Source organism: Mauremys reevesii, linkage group 1 (assembly GCF_016161935.1).
Source record: "Mauremys reevesii isolate NIE-2019 linkage group 1, ASM1616193v1, whole genome shotgun sequence".
Classification (NCBI taxonomy): domain Eukaryota; kingdom Metazoa; phylum Chordata; order Testudines; family Geoemydidae; genus Mauremys; species Mauremys reevesii.
Window position 1 is genome coordinate 334,327,353 of NC_052623.1, and position 16,915 is coordinate 334,344,267.

The following is a 16,915-nucleotide window of genomic DNA, read 5'->3' on the forward strand; positions in this document are numbered from 1 at the left end:
TTTGGATTCCTAAGGACCAGAGGGTTGCCCTTGAGTCCTTCATTGAATGAAGTATGTCGTTCGTGGTGGAGGCAAAGAATTTGTCACCATCAAAGGGAAGATCTTCAATGGTACTCTGGACCTCTCATGGAAAGGAAGAGGAGAGCCATGAACCACGGCGCATGACCACTGCTGTGGTGGTGGATCTTGCTGCAGCAGTGGCTGCATCGAGGGCCACTTGAAGAGCGGTATGTGATATGATTTGTCCCTCAGAGACTAGAGCTGTAAATTGATGACATTCCATAAGAAAAAGAAGCAACAATGAAGTCCGTGAATTTGTTATAGTTTTTGTGGTCATAATTTGCAAGAACTGCAGTATAATTAGCAATATGAAATTGTAGCATTGAAGATGCATATACTTTATGTTCAAGGAGGTCCAAGTGTTTACTGTCTTTGTTGGATGGGGTGGAGCGGGAATACTGCTGTTTGGCCCTTTGGATGGCTGCGTCTACTACCAAGGAGTTTGGCGCTGGATAGGTAAAAAGGAATTCAGAGCCCTTAGAAGGAATGAAGTACTTGCGATCCACTCGTTTACAGGTAGGTAGGCTTGTAGCGGGGGTCTGCCAGATGGCCTTAGCAGGTTCTAAAAGGGCTGAGTTGATTGGTAATGCAACCCTAGAGGAAGAAGAGGGCTGTAGGATGTCCGTTAACTCATGCTGTTGTTCAGGGACCTCCTCCAAATTAATTCTCAACTCACTGGCAACTCTTTTAAAAAGGTCTTGAAATTGTGAGAAGTCATCCAAAGATGTTGTGGGAGGGGGAAGTAAGGCTTCTTCAGGTGGTACCTCCGGGTCTACTGGAATAGGAGCAGGATGTGATTGATCCTACAGTTGTGACAATGCTGCCTGTATCTTGCATCAGTAGCAGGTACATCAGCTGGTGTTGCGCCTGGTGGAGGTGGAGTAGTGAGTGTGTTCTCGAGGATACGATGCCCATGGGGCCCAATATTGCCACGGCGGGAAGGGTGGGAAGGGCATAGGTGGTACCATTCAGGGGTTCACACACCATGGGGCAGGATCTTGAGAGTAGGATGAGGTAATTGTTCTGTGACCTCTGTTGACAGGGGTCTGAGGATGGGAATCTTGATACGGTGAAAAATCCCCTTGCAGTCCAGCTTCCTAATCACTGGAAGAAGGCTGTCCAGACCCTGAGTCAGCCATTGTAGAGAAGTAGGCATTCACTAGGGGTGACTGCAGGGTAGGTGATACAAAGAGGTCCCTTGACTGAGTAAATTGCAGTGCTGAGGCTTCTGTGTGAGGTGAAGGCTGTGCAGGAGGAATCTGCTGTCAGGAAAATTTCCTCTGCACTGGTGTTTTGAGCCTTAACTCACTGCTGGTCAGCTCAGTGGGTGTCGGTGCTGGAGCCGGAAGATCAATATCAGCCTACGGGGGTCAGGCAGGTCCTGATATGTCGGCACCGTGTCCGTCGCGGTGCCGAATGGTACCAGAAGAGAGGCAGGCAACTGGAAGCCTGAAGCCTCGGCACCGGAACTTTGCACTGCCACCACAGCCGCAAGCGGGTTTCACGCGGTGCCGGAGGAGCCTGGCATCTCAAACGTGCTCAAGCGGGAAAACAGCGGGAGGGAAGCAGTAGACCTGTCCAGAGAAATCTTATCCCGTAGGGTTTCCTTTGTGGATGACTGAAGGTGCCCTTTTTTTTTTGGTGCTTCTTTGAGGTGGGGGGGGGGGGGGGGCTGTGATGGGCAGCAGAGCCAGAGTCAGCGCCTGGGTCTGAAGCTGACCCTAGGGATCTCTGAAGGAGGAGCAGTTTAGTCTAAGCTCCCTGTCCTTCCGTGCCTTGGAGATAAATTTACTGCAGTGGGCACATTTTTGGGGGATGTGGGTCTCCTTCAAACATTTTATACATTTTGAGTGACCATCTGACAGGGGGATAGGCTCCTTGCAGGTAGAGCAGCACTTAAAGCCTGGGGAGCCAGGCATGTCAGAAGCGGCTATGGCTGACAGGAACAAAGGGGGGGGGGGGGGGAAGGTTTAAGAGAAAAAGGTAACTAACTATGACTAACAACAAACTAACTAACCAGAAGGGTAATTTTAACAAGAGGAAGAAAGTTCTTAGCGAGTCTGCTGAGCTCCATCTCAAGCCGGGGACGCCAGAGAAGGAACTGAGGAGACCGGCCACGGGGGGGAGGGAGGGAGGAGAGAGGTAAGAGAGGCTCTGCGCATGCGTGGCCGGTATGAGTACTGCTGCAAAAATCTCTGAGTGAAGGTGCAGAGACGCATCAACACCTGGAGTGGAGCACCCACAGGGACATCTCTCGAAGAAGAACCTGAAGAACCTTCTGTAGGATGGGTGCATGTCTATATGAAACTAAGCCTCTTTCATGTCAAAAGCCACAAACTATATGCCACAAACTATATATATATATTTTATGTCCTCCTTCCAGAGAGGGGAAATTTTTGATCCCAGTGTGACCACACAGAATTTTAATTTTTGGATTAATACATTTAATTGGCATTGGTCAAGAATCAGTCTCCCCACCTTCATTCTTTCTGGGGACTAGGAAATATGGGGAGAAGAATCCCTTCCCCTGACGGTGAAGTGGCAAAAGGTGCACCTCTTGATGTAGGATTTCCTTATGAGATTAGTCCGTGAAAAGGGACTGGGAATGGGGTTGGTGGTAAGAGGTAACAGAAACTTGATCAAAGAGCCAGAGTGAATAATTTTCAGCACTCACTTGTCTGTTATTGCCTCTCAATTGCAGTGTGCCCTTGTTGCCAAGAAGGCTAACGGCATATTGGGCTGTATTAGTAGGAGCATTCCCAGTAGATCAAGGGAAGTGATTATTCCTCTCTATTCTGCACTGGTGAGGCCACAGCGTGAGTATGGTGTCCAGTTTTGGTTCCCCCACTACAGAAGGGATGTGGACAAATTGGAGAGAGTCCAGCGGAAGGCAACAAAAACGATTAGGGGGCTGGGGCACATGATTTATGAGGAGAGGCTGAGGGAACTGATCTTATTTAGTCTGCAGAAGAGAAGAGTGAGGGGGGATTTGATAGCAGCCTTCAGCTACCTGAAGAGGGGTTCCAAAGAGGATGGAGCTAGGCTGTTCTCAGTGGTGGCAGATGACAGAACAAGAAGCAATGGTCTCAAGCTGCAGTCGTGGAGGTTTAGGTTGGATACTAGGAAACACTATTTCACTAGGAGAGTGATGAAGCACTGGAATGGGTTACCTAGGGAGATGGTGGAATCTCCATCCTTAGAGGTTTTTAAGGCTCGGCTTGACAAAGCCCTGGCTGGGATGATTTAGTTGGTGTTGGTCCTGCTTTGATCAGGGGATTGGAATAGATGACCTCCTGAGGTCTCTTCCAACCCTAATATTCTATGATTCTAAGGTATCAATTCAGGAACACAGATCTCAAAAGTCCTATCAAAAGAAAACCTTCAGGTGTGGGTTGGGGTGAGGTGTATCAATAGATGTTGAGGAAACTACATACCTCGATCTCTGTACCCTCTGTCATTTGCACAGTGGTTTGTGAGAGCACTGATGATAAAACAGTTGAGGACGTGGCCTTTTTCTGTACCCCTGTTTGTGATATTCTCTCTTTGGGACAGATGTATAGACACTCAAAGACAAATGTTATCAAGCCTTTACAAGAATGAAGAAACCAATCAGTCTTTTCATTAAAATAGTTAACTGAATCAGAGGTCAGGTCTTCAATGGTACTTTATACCTCTCCAGAAAAATTGAGGACTGCAATCAGGATCATCTCCTCATAGCCGCAATAGCCATCGCTCTGGAAGCAGTATCAGAAGCATCAACAGCCTGAAGATTTGTTCTGGCTAGCGATTTACCCTAATCAATTAAGTTCTGGAATTGGATTCTACTCTAAGGGAGTTTGTCTTTGAATTCTAACAACTTCACATAATTGGTGAAATTGTATTTTGCTAACAGGGCCTCGTAATTAGCAATTCTGAATTGTAGACTTGTGTAGGAGAAAGGGTACCAGTACAAGGGTTCAACTGGTTGGGGCATTGGGAACCATCTGTCCCTTGGAAAGTCATACCTGGGTGGACAACAGAATCCCAATCGCCTGGAGCTTCCATCCAGACTTGCTCCTCATGCAGGAGCAGAGGCTCATCTGGGGCCTCCAACTCATTCAGTGAGAAGGTTGGTTCTCAACTGACCATTGGTACCAAAGTATGGGTACTCAGGTCTGCAGATGGAAAATTATCTTACTCTGGTGCAGTGGTTGTCAACTTATTTATAATCATGGGCCGAATATGCGGCCCACAATGTGTTACCTGGGCCGCAGGGGCCAGGTGGCAGGGCAGCAGCCCCCTGGAGCTCGCAGGGCCTGCCGGCTGCCTCAACCCCGGACCCTACAGGGGTCTACCTGCATCTTATCTCCCCCGTGCTGGGCAGCCAAGAACCTGGACCCCGCCTTGGAGGCCAGCCTTTAGCACACAGGTGAGCTGAGTTCCAATTGGGCTGCATGCGGCCCACAGGCTGAGAACCGCTGCTCTGGAATAAATAAGACTAGACCTGAGAGAAGAGGGGATTGAAGGTAACAGAACAAAAACATCCTTTGGAAAGATGCAGGTCTCAGACCACTCTGTGATGTAGGGTGAACTGGTGGTCAGAGCAGTCGGATCAGACACTTCCCTGGTCACAGCAGATGTCAAATCCCTCTGGGGCCTTGTTGGTACCAGTGCAGAGTCTCATCTGGATGTTGAAGATAATGGCAGTGGGGGTCTTTTTTCTGATTTATACGCTTGATCAAAGATTGGAACCGATGGATCCTTACTCCTGCATGTTGCATTTTCCTGCTGGGGAGGTTTACCAAGACTTAAGTCCTTAGGACCATATGTGAGGACTTGTCTGACTTGGGAAAGGGATCTTTTCTCTTCAGGATAGATTTAGAGTAGGATCTGTCTCTGTGCTTGTGAGTGTGTCACTTATTGTCATAAGACGCCTTGGACTTTAAGCTTGGAAGTTGCAGCCTCAGCTCCTGAGGCCGCACTCACAGAGGTGCTACCTCTTGATTGAGGCTGATGTTGTGATCCAACTGTGGGCTAATGGCTTTCTCCATTCACTGTTCCCTCCCAACCCTCACACAGTCAGGGAGGGAAGGAGTAGCAAATGCTGCACTCAGTGGAGAAGTGAGCCTTACCAAGACACTAAAGGCAGTGTTGGTGTTTGTCACTCACTGGAAAGGAGCAGAGGCAAGATATTCAATTCTTAAACCTGGGACTGTAGGCATAGTCCTTGCCCTCAGGGGAGAGCTTCCCCACAGCGGGGAGAGAATTAAAGCTACACTTTACTAAATACTAAAAGTTATAAATCTAAGAGTGAAATTCTAAAATACTAATTAGAAGCAACAATAAGAGAAGCTGCGGACACAGAAGATTGAATGAGACCATGCACTAGTAAGAAGGACCTGGAGAAGTGTCAGTCCACACTGCCTCTTATACTCTCTGTTTGGAGCACAAGGAGAACAACTGTGCACATGCAGGCCAAGGGACACCGCTTACTAAAAATCTCCAAACTCAGGCGGATGGTGTGCGTGCAGACCCACGTGTGGAACAAACATGGAAATCATCCCTCAAAGAAGAAACTCATTTCTTACAGAGTTTCATAACTGACTAGTACATATATAAAATCAAGATGTGCTTTGTTTGATAAGATAAAATATGGTTAAAATATTTCATTCTATTCCAGATTTTATATGCAAGAATGCTAGTTACAAAGCACCTGCAAGGCAGCAAACTGGAGAACTATAAAAATATTCTCAGGGTCTTTACAGTTCCTTGAAACATTCAGTATATTATATGACATTTTAATAAGTGTATTACATTTTCTTTGTACCCACCTGACATGTTTTCCCTTTTTCTTCGCTGCAGCAGCACTGCCCTTTCTTTATCTAAACTTCTGCATAAAAAACAAAATTTTCAGAACAGTTTAGTCAACACGTCAGAACATTTCTAAGTGGTTGAACCTAGGTACGAAATGGAGCCAAACATGAAACAATTACAGTAATCAGTACACACACTACTTATTTATTCTGTAATGATCAGTCAGTAGGTGGATGCTGTAATGCATAAAAATGTAGTTGGTTCACTGTTTCATTATGCAACAGTATGATCAGTGCATAATAGTACCCAAAAGTGCCAGTCTCATCTAACTCATTTGACAAGGTAGCAAATGTTGTATCCATATTTAGAACCTCTTAAGCTGATCCATGGAATTACAGAATTCCCATCTTTAAATGGTAAATTGGTCAAAACAATGATTAAAAATGGAATAACTAAAACACCTGGAAGACCATGATGTGATAGGGTTCAATCAGTTCTGGCAAAGGAAAATCATGACTCACTAACCAGAATTCTTTGGAAGTATCAATAAAATAGTGGAGAAAGCAGAACCACTTGACATAATTTATTTAGACTTTCAAAAGGCTTTTGACAAGATCCCTCAAAAGAAACTTGAAGAAATTAAGATGTAAAGGGGGTCAAAAGAGTTCAAGATAAAAAGGAAGCAAAAATTCTTAAACATTTCAGAAATGCCAAATCTGGTTTTCCATGGTTTTGCTGAAGAACCACCAGGTCTAACTGCATGTTTATTATAAGCTCTATCATTTATCTGATGGGGTGGAGGTGTTGAATTTTTAAGACATACTTTATTCAAAAGTTTCGTCAGTCATGAAAGTTGAATAGGTGTTAACAAAACACAGTTTTGAACTGTAAAAAATTCTTCCCTATCTCAATTGTTCTGTTTTTATCATCTTGACTTTTGTGATACAGCTTCTCTAGTTCTCCAGCTACCATGGACACTTCAGGCTAGATTCACAAGGGACTTAGATACCTACGTCCAACATTTAGATGCCAATGGCATTCACAAAACCACTGCTTGGCTGCTGCCCAATCCTGTAGGACAGAGGTGGGCAAACTACAGCCTGCGGGACCCTCCTGCCCGGCCCTTGAGCTCCTGGCCCGGGAGGCTAGCCTCCAGTTCCTCCCCCTTCCCCACAGCCTCAGCTCACTGTGCCCAGGGCTGCGAGCTCCTGGGGCAGCGCAGCTGCAGAGCCTGGCCTGACCTGGTGGTCTGTGCTGTGCGGTGGTATGGCTTGCTCCAGCTGGGCAGCACAGCTGTAGCATCACCAGCACTCCAGAAAACGTGATAAGGGGGCAGGGAGTGGGGGGGTTGGATAGAAGGAAGGGGAGTTCGGGGTGGCGGTCAGGGGTAGGGGTCAGGGGTGGGGGTGGTCAGAGGGCAGGGAACAGGGGCTGAATGGGGGCAGGGGTCCGGGGTGGGCAGTCAGGAAGGAGGGGGGGGGTTGGATGGGGCGAAGGGGGGCAGTCAGGGACAGGGAGAAGACGTGGTTGCATGGGGCAGGGCTCCTGGGGGGGGCAGTCAGGAATGAGAGGAGGAGTTGGATGGGGCAGCAGGGGGCAGTCAGGGGTGGGGGGGTTCTGGGGGCTGTCAGGGAACAGGAAGGTGGGGTGGATGGGGCAAGGATCCCAGGGGGGCCATCAGGGAACAGGAGGGGTTGGATGGGGCAGCAGGCCGGGGGTGAGGAGAACCGTCAGAGACTGAGAAGCGAGGGGGTGTGTGTCAGATAGGGGGCAAGGCCAGGCCACACCTGACTGTTTGAGGAGGCACAGCCTCCCCTAACTGGCCCTCCATACAATTTCCAAAACCCAATGTGGTCCTCAGGACAAAAAGTTTGCCCACCCCTGCTGTAGGAGCCTAAAGTCCTAGGTGGATACGTTACCAACAGTAAAAATCCTCAAGATGCCAAAACTTCAGGCAGCTTTGTGCAGGCCCAGCTGCTAAGTCCTGACACCACCCAGCAGCTCAATGCTTAATTCATGCCTATGCTATAGTGGTATTCACAAACTTGGTGTTCCCTTGCCTATCTAACCTTCAGGGACCAATCCACTAGGCGCTCTCAGAGCAAGCCTAACCCAAACACAAGACAGGTGGTGCTGGTGCCCCACTATAGCCCAGTATTCACCCAGGATGTATGAGACCCAGGTTCAAATCCCTACTCTACCTGATGTGGAGCAGGGATCTGAACCCTAGATGACTGCCCTAACCACTTGGCTAAGGGGTATTCTGGGGTAGATATCTCAATCTGCCTGCTGAAGTTGTTCCTCTTTATAGAAAATACTTGAACACTCACTGGAGAAAGGGGACTGGAACCTGGGTTTCCCAACTCCCACATAAGGGCCCTAACCAATGAGCTATAGAGTCACTCATTTTCTCTCTGGCTCAGTGAATATTTAATTATTTAGTCACAGTGGAACAGCTCCAGCAGGAGAGATTAAGACCCCCAACCCAGAATACCCCATAACCCAGAGGTTAGGGCACTCATCTGGAAGCGAGAGACCTGGGTTTAAGTCCCTACTTAACCGTCTCCTCTGTATTTCCTACTGCTAACTTAGGCAGCTCTCTGCTCAGCATAATGGCTTTTGTGAATCCCCTTCTTCGGCACCTAACTCTCCCTAGGCATTATATAGGGAATATGGGTGTGTAACTTGGGTTTGTGAATTCAACTAGGCAGCAGGTCACCAAAAAGTTCAGTGCTCCAATGCTAACCATTGCCGCACCTAAATTCCCCTTTTGAATCTCGCCCTTCCAGCCTGGAAAGGATTTGAATTTCCAATGTAATAAAATAAAAAAATAAAAAAAAAAAAAAAAAAAACACACACAACAAAAACCCATATCCCATTTACAGGCACAAACTCCATCCCCTCCTTTAAAAAACAAAAAAAAACCCCTCAGATCTATTTAATACAGAAAAGAAGAAAAAAAGCCTAATTTCTTCCCCCACTCCCTTCAGAGCCTTTAGTGAGAAACTTTGAAAAACCCTTTGCAAGTCCAAATAAATTAGATTTATCATTTCTCCTCCTCTTGGCCACCATTTTGGGGTGACATGATTTACTTTTTTACAAAAGCTGTGCAGTGTGTGCCTATCATAGCACATTTCTTTCATTATTCCCTCAACCAACATACTTGGACTGAAACAGGACTCACTGTTCTTTAATCTCTGTCACAGGGTGAGTTGGCACTTAAAGAAGGTTGGTCAGCTGTACCTGTGCCATAGATACTTGCCATGGTGCTCAGCTTAAGATGTGGGTAAAAGACACTTTCTGTTGTTTGCACTTGATACCTAGAAAGGGTGGACTTTTCATGACTTGGCTGGAGGGCTAAATCACCTTAGCAGCCAAACCGTGGTGAGAGAACCACGACAGCTAACAGGTCCAGAATCATATCAGGTAGGCTCCTATTATACTCCTGGATCACCCTCAGTAAAGGTAGTTCTAACATTTCCTATCCTCCAACTAACTAATACAATTTCATATTTGTTACCCATTGTTAGGTTTATGCCATTTAGTCCTAGTGACTTGTTGTCCTTTGATTTAACAGCTTTTCCAGCATCTCCTCTTAAAACCTCAATTTGACAATGTCTGATCTTTATCACCTGAAAAGAGAAGGTAGTTTCCCACTACACTCTCTGTAGTGAAGACAAACAAAGAAATAACAGTGGATGAGGTATCTAATTAGTTGTTTTACTGCCAGATGACCTAGCAACAGAAGCAATTCTCTTTCAAGTTTTCGGCTTAACACTTCAAGAATTTTATTTGTTAACATGTTTGGTATGCTTCTTTATAACACAGAACCTGCTTGCTACTTTGTGATAGACTCATTTTCAATAAAATCAACATATTTAAAAGGCAACTTTTATTCATTTTATAGTCTCTAATATTCTAGTTAGAGTTTAAAATTGCATGCACACACCATTATTAGCCATATGCTACTCACCTAGGTTGACAACGTTCACACAGATAGATATCAGGAATATGCTGCCTGTCAATCCCCATGCAGTCAATGTGCTGCCAAACACTGAAAAAAAATATATATTCCATGTGTATAGTCTTCTGAAATTAATGCATTTAAGATTGACACTTTTTTAGTGACCGTGGCACACTGGACATGTTCGGTCAAAAGAAACGGTTACTTAATGTAACTTTGGTTCTTCAAGATGTGATGTAGACATGTATTCCACTTAGATGTGTGCACGCTCAGCCCATTGGAGCCAGATAATTTTGCCTAGACATATCAATAGAGGGTCGACACTCGCGCCTCGTGACCATAGTCTCTCCCCTGGCTATATGAGGTGGCGCTGCCCCAATTTCCTCCCCCACTCTCCTAGTTCCTTCACACCAAATGCCCAAAAACTAAACTACAATGCAAAGAGGATAGATAGTGGGTCATGGAATATACATCTACATCACATCTCAAACAACCACAGTTACAGTAAGTGACCATTTCTTCTTCGACTAGATGCAGCCATGTATTCCACTTAGGTGACTCACAAGCAGTACTCATCCTGGGAAGCAGGGCTTGGAGTCTACCAAAACAACAAGTGCAGGACTGCCTTATCAAAACTTGCATCTGCCTTGAAAAATGCAGTAAAGGAATAATGGTTCATAAATGTATGGATGGATGACCATGTAGCACCCTGAAAATGTCCAGTACTGAGATGTCATTAAGGAACACTACTGATGTTTTTTTAGCTCTTATACAATGAGCTCGCACCTGCTGAGGAGGCATAGCTGAAGCTATTTCATATAGAGTTTTGATACAGGATGTTATTCATTTAGAGACAGTCTGTGAAAGGACCACTTGACCCTTCATACAATCTGCATATGACAGAGGCGAGGCAAAGCAAAGCACGAAATGGTTTAGTCCTGTCCAGACAGAAGGCTAGACGTCGCCTACAATCTAATGTATGGAGACACTGTTGCTCCGGAGATGAATGTCACTTTTGAGAAAAACACAGGTAAATACACTGCCTGGTTCAAATGAAACTGAGAAACCACTTCACAATCACACCCAAAATTTTCGTCTGTAGTAAGAGGTGGCCCTAAGATATAAACCTTGGTATCAGAGGCCTGGTATGAGGCCTGAGGCCTAAAGTAATGGTCAAGACTTTGCTAACATAAAGCAAAGTTAAGCTGTGAGCCAGAGGCAGGCCCTGCTCACAGAAGCAAAGAAAGGGCTGATGCTGCAAGAAGATACGTACCTAAAAGGTACAGAACACTAGATATCAGAACATTCACATACTTGCACATTCCACACAGATAACAAAGAACAGGCTGGCCCATCCCAATGACAGGGACAAAAGGGTAATATGATGGATAGAGTTGTTTTGATCGAACCAACATGTACAAGGTGAGAGGCGGCACCTTGCTACGTAGAGGGGTTGTACCTTGCTACGTAGAAAGGTTGCACCTCAATATGTCAGGTGTGATGTGTAACTTGTTTGTATCTGTGTATAAGAATGCATTCCTAGGGCGGTGTCTTTGTCCGGCCTAGGGGGCAGTGGAAAGTCCCGCCACTGACTGAGCCGGGTCCATTGCCAAGAGGCACTTTCTCGTAGTATGCCCTGAGTTAGGCTAAGAAACCTACAGGGAACTGCAATCGTGTCCGAGGTCGCAATAAACCTAGTCGACGTGACTTTGCATCTTACTGGACTCTGTGGTTATTGGGGGTTCTCGTCGGGTCTGCTGTGTCAGCTATCTGCGCAGAGCTGGGACAGCACACAGAGGGAACACACGCACGCAGCCGAGTGATATCAACATTGGAGAGAGCAGAGCACCACACCGGTAACACTTCTGACAACATTGTCTAAAGTCACTTTGCCCTTAGAGAACTGTGTATAAGGAGGCCCTGACATCAGAGCCTGCAACTCACACAACCTTCTTCTGGATGCTATTGCTACCAGGAATGCAGTTTTCAGCCACAAAAGTGGACACAGACAAGATGCCATGGGTTTGAAAGGAGGTCCTATTAAAGCCATTAGTACCATATTAACTTCCCACAGAAGAACCAGCTCTCCAGATTGGAGAATGGAGACAAAATTAGTCCTTTTAAGAATCTTGCTACCATATTATTGGAGAAGACAAAACTTCCCTGAAGAGGAGAATGAAAAAAATATTGCTGCCAGATTCGCTTTCAATGAATTAAGCACAAGTCCCAACAACTTGAAAGCATAGCAGGTACTCCAAGATATTCTGGATAGAAGCCAGTGTCGGCTGAATTCCATGGGCAAATGACATACCAAAACCAGCTTCCATTTCACTGACTAGGCCATTCTGATAGAGATCTTTCTACTTTTGAGTAGAGCCTGCTAAACAGCTACCAAATACTGCTCTTCCTCTTAATTTAGCCACAAAGTAGCCACACCATGAGATGCACAGAGCTGAGAACGGGACGCAATGTGTGACCGTAATTCTGTGCGAGTACTTTGGGGTGGAGAGTAAAGGGCATGGGAGGTTGAATTGACAGCACAAGTCAGAGAACCAGCACTGCCTCAGTCACACTGGGGAAACAAGAATGAGCTTGGCCTGATCTGCCTTCAGCTTGAGACTGACCAGTGGGATGATTGGGATTGGGGAAAAATGTACAGGAGAGCCAAGTGCCAGCTGAGATAGAAAGGGTTGGACAGGAGCCCAGACTAAGGACTCCTTGAGAGCAGAACAGGTGACATTTCTTGTTGTACCTCACCGCAAACGAGTCGATGATCAGAATGCCCCAATTTGCAAAGATGGCCTAAAAGACACTTGTCTTCAGACCACTTGTGACTCAGGAAGAAATTCCTGCTGAGATGGTCTTCAAAATGACTCTGGAATTCAGGTAGTTGGCTATCAGTGAAATGCTCTCCTCAATGCAAAACTGCCACAACCTGATTGCCTCTTGGCAGAGCATCCTGGAGTGTGCTCCCCCTTGCTAATTCACATAATAGAATGCAGTGATATTATCAGTAAGTATGTAAACCACGGAGACCCTGAAATAGTCCAGAAAAGCAGGACATGAATTGTAGTTGGCCCGAAGCTCCACTATGTTGATATACAGTGAGGACTTCAGCTCTAACCACAGACTTTGAACTTTCAGTGACCGCAGGTGTACTCCCCAACCCTTTAGGGAGGCATCGGCAACAGCAAACCTAGTTGACAAGGACCAGATGAAGAGAACACACTGGCAAATGATCTCTAGACCATGTCCACCACTGCAGGGAGTCCATGAACAGTTGAGGAAGGCAGACCAATCTGACCAAGGGGTAAATAGTTGGATGGTAAACCATCCTGAGCCACATTTGGAGGGGGCAAAGGTGCAACCCTGTGAACTGGACCACCTGTGTGCAAATGGACATGTGGCCCAAGAGCCCCAAGCACATCTGAACTTTCATGGAAGGCTGAGACTGCAGACTGAGGCAAAAAGTGGCAAATCACTTGAAAACAGTCAGTCAGCAGAAAAGCTCTTGAACTTGTTAAGTCTATTAGGGCCCAATGAACTCGATTTTCTGAGTGGGAACCAAAATTGACTTCCCAGTGTTTAGGATAAGAACCAGATGGCCGAGCAAGCACAGTATAGTGTTGATATGACAAAGCTTCCTCTCTGGACCTGCCCCTCAGTAACAAGGCATCCAGATATAGGAAGATATCGATTCCTTTCTTCCTAAGATACACCATCACAACGACCATTCACTGAGTCTTTTCTGTGAATATCTGCAAATCGAACATCGCTCCTTGATGTAGGCTTCACTTAGGCACAGCAAGCACCACATTGCGATCACTGCTGGGGATCACTCCCCCATATGACAGACAATGTTTAAACCCTGGTGAGCATCACCAGGGAAATACTTAAATTACAGCTAACACACACAAAATTTAACTAACACTATACTATACTAAGGATACTAATTAACTATATACAACTAGAAAAGTCAATAAATAGAGGGACTGTGGGATGAAAACCACACAGAACTCTGACTCCAGCCACGGTGTCCGCATTTGAGAAACGCTGGACTAGATTGAATTTAATGGATAATGTGAATGGCCTGCAAAAAAGCCCCACTACTGACAGAAGAGTAGACTCCTAAATATTTACAATGGAGCAACCAGACACAAAACAGCAGACTGGAACAAAGTGTGAAACTCTTTCCCTCCTTGAACTTCTATTTTGCCGATTAAGACAGTTACATGGCCTATAATACACTTGGAAGAGCCTCTGTTTTGATGGCGGTTCCCCTACCCTAAAATTGAATATAATCTAAAGTAATTAGTTATTTCAAAACTGCTTAGTACTACAGTTTGATTAAAAAATAAAAACATGTACATATGTATTAACATCTTAATTCATATAAAATATTTTACCTGCATTTGTCACAACAAATCATGTATCCATCATCATGGGTAAAACCACAAATGCACCTGGTAATATCAGTTCCATAGCTTCCATCCTCTGATGTGCTGATGGTAGTAGCACTGGAAGTTTCATCAAAATTGGGAGTGGTAAATATGCCTACTTCATTCTTGCTGATAAGAACTGATGGAGGAGGAGATGCTGGAGGCGTTGGAGGAGGACGAGCACCATAGTTATGGTCCTGGATGATTTTTTGAAAAACCCACAGTTATCTTGACATGGCTCTACACAGTAACCAATATTCATTTTCAAACTCCTCAGAAGGATTCCTATACCCACTTTTGTTTGAAAGTCGGGTTTCTAAATCCATAGCCAGAATGAAAACATTCAAAAAACAGAAGCCCAAAGTTATGCTCCTAAATTCACATTTAAACACCTACATAATGCCCTACACTTCAAAAATGCTGTGATTCCAGCAGCTCCCATTAAACTTTTTAAACTAAGACCAGTTATGTAGGTGCCTAGATATCTAAATCCACATTTAACTTTACACAAACAAGAAAAGGGAGATAAAGCAGCTTGAAAAGTAAGTGTCTGTTTATGTACCAATATCAAATCATTCTGGAAGCACTAGTTGCAAACACTAGATTTTACTACTACTGCATCAGCAGCAGTATTGAACATTGCCTATACAGGCTCTATATACATCCACTCAGAAGCTCATTTGAGCAAAGCAAATGTTTATTCAATAGAAAAGAACAAAACTGGAATGGAAAGTTTAAGATTCTGAGCATTACGAACAGTAAAAGAGCATTAAACAGAACTCTAAAAACTATGCTTGTCTTTTTGTATATCTGACTTTTAAGTGACCCCCTCTTCCCTGTCCACATACAATATGGAACTTTAAATGTGCCTCAAAACGATTTGATTAAAAAAGTTGGAACCTCACACAAATACTCAAAGTTCTAAACTTACCGCATAAGGCAAACCAATGTAACTGTGAGAGTGATGAGAACTGCTGGTATATAACTGGTGTGGATAACTGTTTGATTTTTCGACTACCACAGGGCTAGCTTCTACAGATTCTGGTCTGAAAAGCAAGATGTACACCATTACATACAATATTTCATATTTATTTGCTTTTACTTATAATTTATAAAATGAAAAAAATACAAGTATTTAGATTTTGTTCCTGTGAGAAAAGTAAAAACAAAAACAAAAAACAAAACAAAAAAAAACACATTTTCATAAGAAGTGGCCTCAAAGGAAACATAAAATATGTATCACCAAGAAAGAAGTTTCTAGAACATCAGACATATAGCTGAAATGGATCTTTGACATACGAGATCTTGTTATAGGCATTAGCCCCAAGTAAATCTGCAGCAGTTCAGACACCCTGAACTTAAAACTTGGTTTATCATTAGATAAGGCTGTGAAATACCACATACAGTAACTCCTCACTTACCACTGTAGTTACGTTCCTGAAAAATGCGACTAAATGAAACGATGTTAAGTGAATCCAATTTCCCCATAAGAATGAATGTAAATGGGGGGAGGGGGTGTTAAGATCTCAGGGGAAATTTTTTTGCCATGCAATACAATAAAATAGTTGGGAGGTGCCCCCGCCTTACCCCACACGGACACAGCCCACTGGCACTGGAAACAATTAGTCAGGCAAGGAGGCTGAAGGTGCTGTAGGCTGGTAGCAGCACGGTGCACAGCAGCAGCTTCCCCTACTCTGCAAGTACCAGGGGCGAGGGGCTCAACCCTCAGCCCACCCATGCCCCCCTTCCCCCAAGCGCCCACCCTTAACCCGCCTCTTCTCCCCCCTGCCCCCTTTACTCTGCACACCGCATCCTCACTTCTCCCCCCTCCCTCCTGCTCACAGCAATCAGCTAGCTTGTGACGTTCAAGTTCAGGGGGCAAGAGGGAGGGGGGAGGAGTGAGAACTCCTCGCAAAGGCTCTCCCCCGCTCCCCCCCTCATCCTGCCCACAGCAATCAGCTGGTGTGAGGCATTCGGGAGGCAGGGGGAGCCTGTGCGCTGAGTCCTCACTCCTCTCCCCTCCCTCCTGAATGCTGCAAGCCAGCTGACTGCCGCAGGAAGGAGGCATGGGGAGGAGGTGGTGGAAGGCGCTGATCCGCATGGTCTGCACGGGGGGAAGAGGGGGTGTAGGGGAGCTGATAGGGGGGCTGCCAGCTGTGGACAAAGCAGGCAGCCAAAGGACGTTACAGCGAAGCACTGCACAACTTTAAATGGAGCATGTTCTATAACTGAGCAGGGACGCAAGATCAAAACAACGTTAAGCGAGAGGACGTTAAGTGGGGAGTTACTGTAATTGTATAAAGCAGGGGTCAGCAACATGTATACACTCTAATTTTAACGTTTTTTAGAAGGTCTCTCTATAAGTCTATACGTATAACAGTAGTTTGGTTATATATTAAAGTAAACAAAGTTTTCAAAATGTTTCAGAAGCTTTATTTAAAATTAAATTTAAAATGACGCTCTTATCAGTTTAATGTCTGGCACGTATTTAGATACTTTAAGCTGCACACAGGCTTCTGAGTGATCAGTTGTTAACTGTCTGGAACCCCAGATCGGCAGCTGAGGTGAGTGGAGCTGGTGGCTGGTAGGGCTGAGCAGGGCCTGTGCTGGAACTCCAACCAGAAGCAAGGTGAGTGGGGCTGTTGGGGAGGGGGCCCGG

The 16,915-nt window shown here is 45.3% G+C and overlaps 1 protein-coding gene across 3 annotated transcripts in view; it reads right to left on the bottom strand.

Annotated features, from left to right (window-relative positions):
* Positions 1-16,915, bottom strand: part of KMT2E (lysine methyltransferase 2E (inactive)) — a 134,753-nt gene that overhangs the window by 84,084 nt on the left and 33,754 nt on the right. For all 3 annotated transcript variants that reach the window (XM_039517241.1, XM_039517246.1, XM_039517235.1), the window contains exons 3-6: positions 15,188-15,302; positions 14,224-14,453; positions 9,827-9,907; positions 5,871-5,929 (exon numbers count right to left, since the gene is read on the bottom strand). In XM_039517241.1, coding sequence (XP_039373175.1) covers positions 5,871-5,929; positions 9,827-9,907; positions 14,224-14,453; positions 15,188-15,302 — 485 coding nt within the window. The remainder of the gene's footprint in view (positions 1-5,870; positions 5,930-9,826; positions 9,908-14,223; positions 14,454-15,187; positions 15,303-16,915) is intronic.